Raw genomic sequence first — 1,411 nt, forward strand, 5'->3', positions numbered from 1 at the left:
TGTGTGTGTGTGTGTGTGTGTGTGTGTGTGTGTGTGTGTGTGTGTGTGTGTGTGTGGTAAGGTTAATATGTAGTGTCGACTGTGAAACGCTTCACAAGTGTGTTGGAGAGAGAGAGAGAGAGCAGCAGACGGAGTGTGAGCAGTGAAGAGACGAGTCTCATCGATACAGCTGTTCTCTGACAGTCATATAGACTGATTCTTCATCATCATCATCATCTTCATCTTCACCCATGTCGGTTCTTCCTCTGCGGGTGAAAATGCTGCAGCAGGTCTGGAGGTTGAAGGGCATCGTTGTGCTCGTGTGCAGCCCGTTCATCCTGCTGCCGCTCGCTGTCAGCACCACGGTGAGACCAGTTTATATAACCAGTTAACCAGTTAACCAGTTAACCAGTTAACCAGTTCACTGATCAATGAGATCATAATTAAACCAGTTACACAAACCAGTTAAAATCTGTTCATGTTCAACCACTTGAAACATACCTGTTAACTGTGGTTTTCTCTGGTTCTCTGTGATTCTCTTGTTCTTCTCTGGTTCTCTTGTTCTCTCTGTAGTTCTCTCGTTCTCTCTGGTTCTCTGGTTCTCTGTAGTTCTCTGGTTCTCTGTAGTTCTCTGGTTCTCTGTTTTCTGGTTCTCGTTCTCTCTGGTTCTCTGTTCTCTGTAGTTCTCTGTTCTCTGTAGTTCTTTGTGGTTCTCTTGTTCTCTGTAGTTCTCTGGTTCTCTCTGGTTATTTTATTTTCTCTGTGGTTCTCTTGTCCTCTCTGGTTCTCTGTAGTTCTCTGTGGTTCTCTGTGGTTCTCAGTGGAACAGGTCACAGTGTTCTGTCAGTCATTGACAAACTGAGTTGAGGCTGTTTGAAGATTCACAGTTGTTAATTCAGTGGAAACACGTCACAGCTGATCTTTACTCACACTGACTCCTCTGTTGCCACAGTAACAATAATCTATCAATATCATATCAATAATCTATCAAAGGTTTCATAGTGAGTATGTATCATGTATTTACCTCCACAGTGTGAGAGCAAAAGATTAATACAGAACATGTTGAGAACTGATATATTTACCTGGGAGCTGGTTCAGACTCTGTCCCTCAAAGGCTCCAGTAACGTTTCCCAGAATCCCACTCTTCAGTGTGTGTGTGTGTGTGTGTGTGTGTGTGTGTGTGTGTGTGTGTGTGTGTGTGTGTGTGTGTGTGTGTGTGTGTGTGTGTGTGTGATAGTTTGTTCTGTCCAGAGTTGAGAAACAGTAAAAAAAAAAACATTTCAAAGAACCAATCAGACACCATGTGAGCCAACGTGAAGCCCCGCCCACCGCCTGACTGATTGACAGGTGTGTTTCTAATGGGACAGTTTTTACAGACATTTAAGGAACTTCTCCACTTTAAAAAAGGTGTGTGTGTGTGTGGGGGGGGGGG

At 43.9% G+C, this 1,411-nt stretch overlaps 1 protein-coding gene across 1 annotated transcript in view; it reads left to right on the forward strand.

Moving 5' to 3' along the window:
* Nucleotides 1–32: 32 nt before the first annotated feature.
* Nucleotides 33–1,411, forward strand: part of LOC111658283 (Na(+)/citrate cotransporter-like) — a 17,437-nt gene continuing 16,058 nt past the window's right edge. Inside the window, exon 1 of the mRNA XM_023410747.2 lies at nt 33–344. Within this exon, the coding sequence (XP_023266515.1) occupies nt 231–344 (114 nt within the window). The 5' untranslated portion in view covers nt 33–230. The remainder of the gene's footprint in view (nt 345–1,411) is intronic.

This window comes from Seriola lalandi, unplaced genomic scaffold, assembly GCF_002814215.2.
Source record: "Seriola lalandi dorsalis isolate HSWRI2012SDOR001 ecotype SW California unplaced genomic scaffold, Sedor1 jcf7180002054436, whole genome shotgun sequence".
NCBI classification, from domain to species: Eukaryota; Metazoa; Chordata; class Actinopteri; order Carangiformes; family Carangidae; genus Seriola; species Seriola lalandi.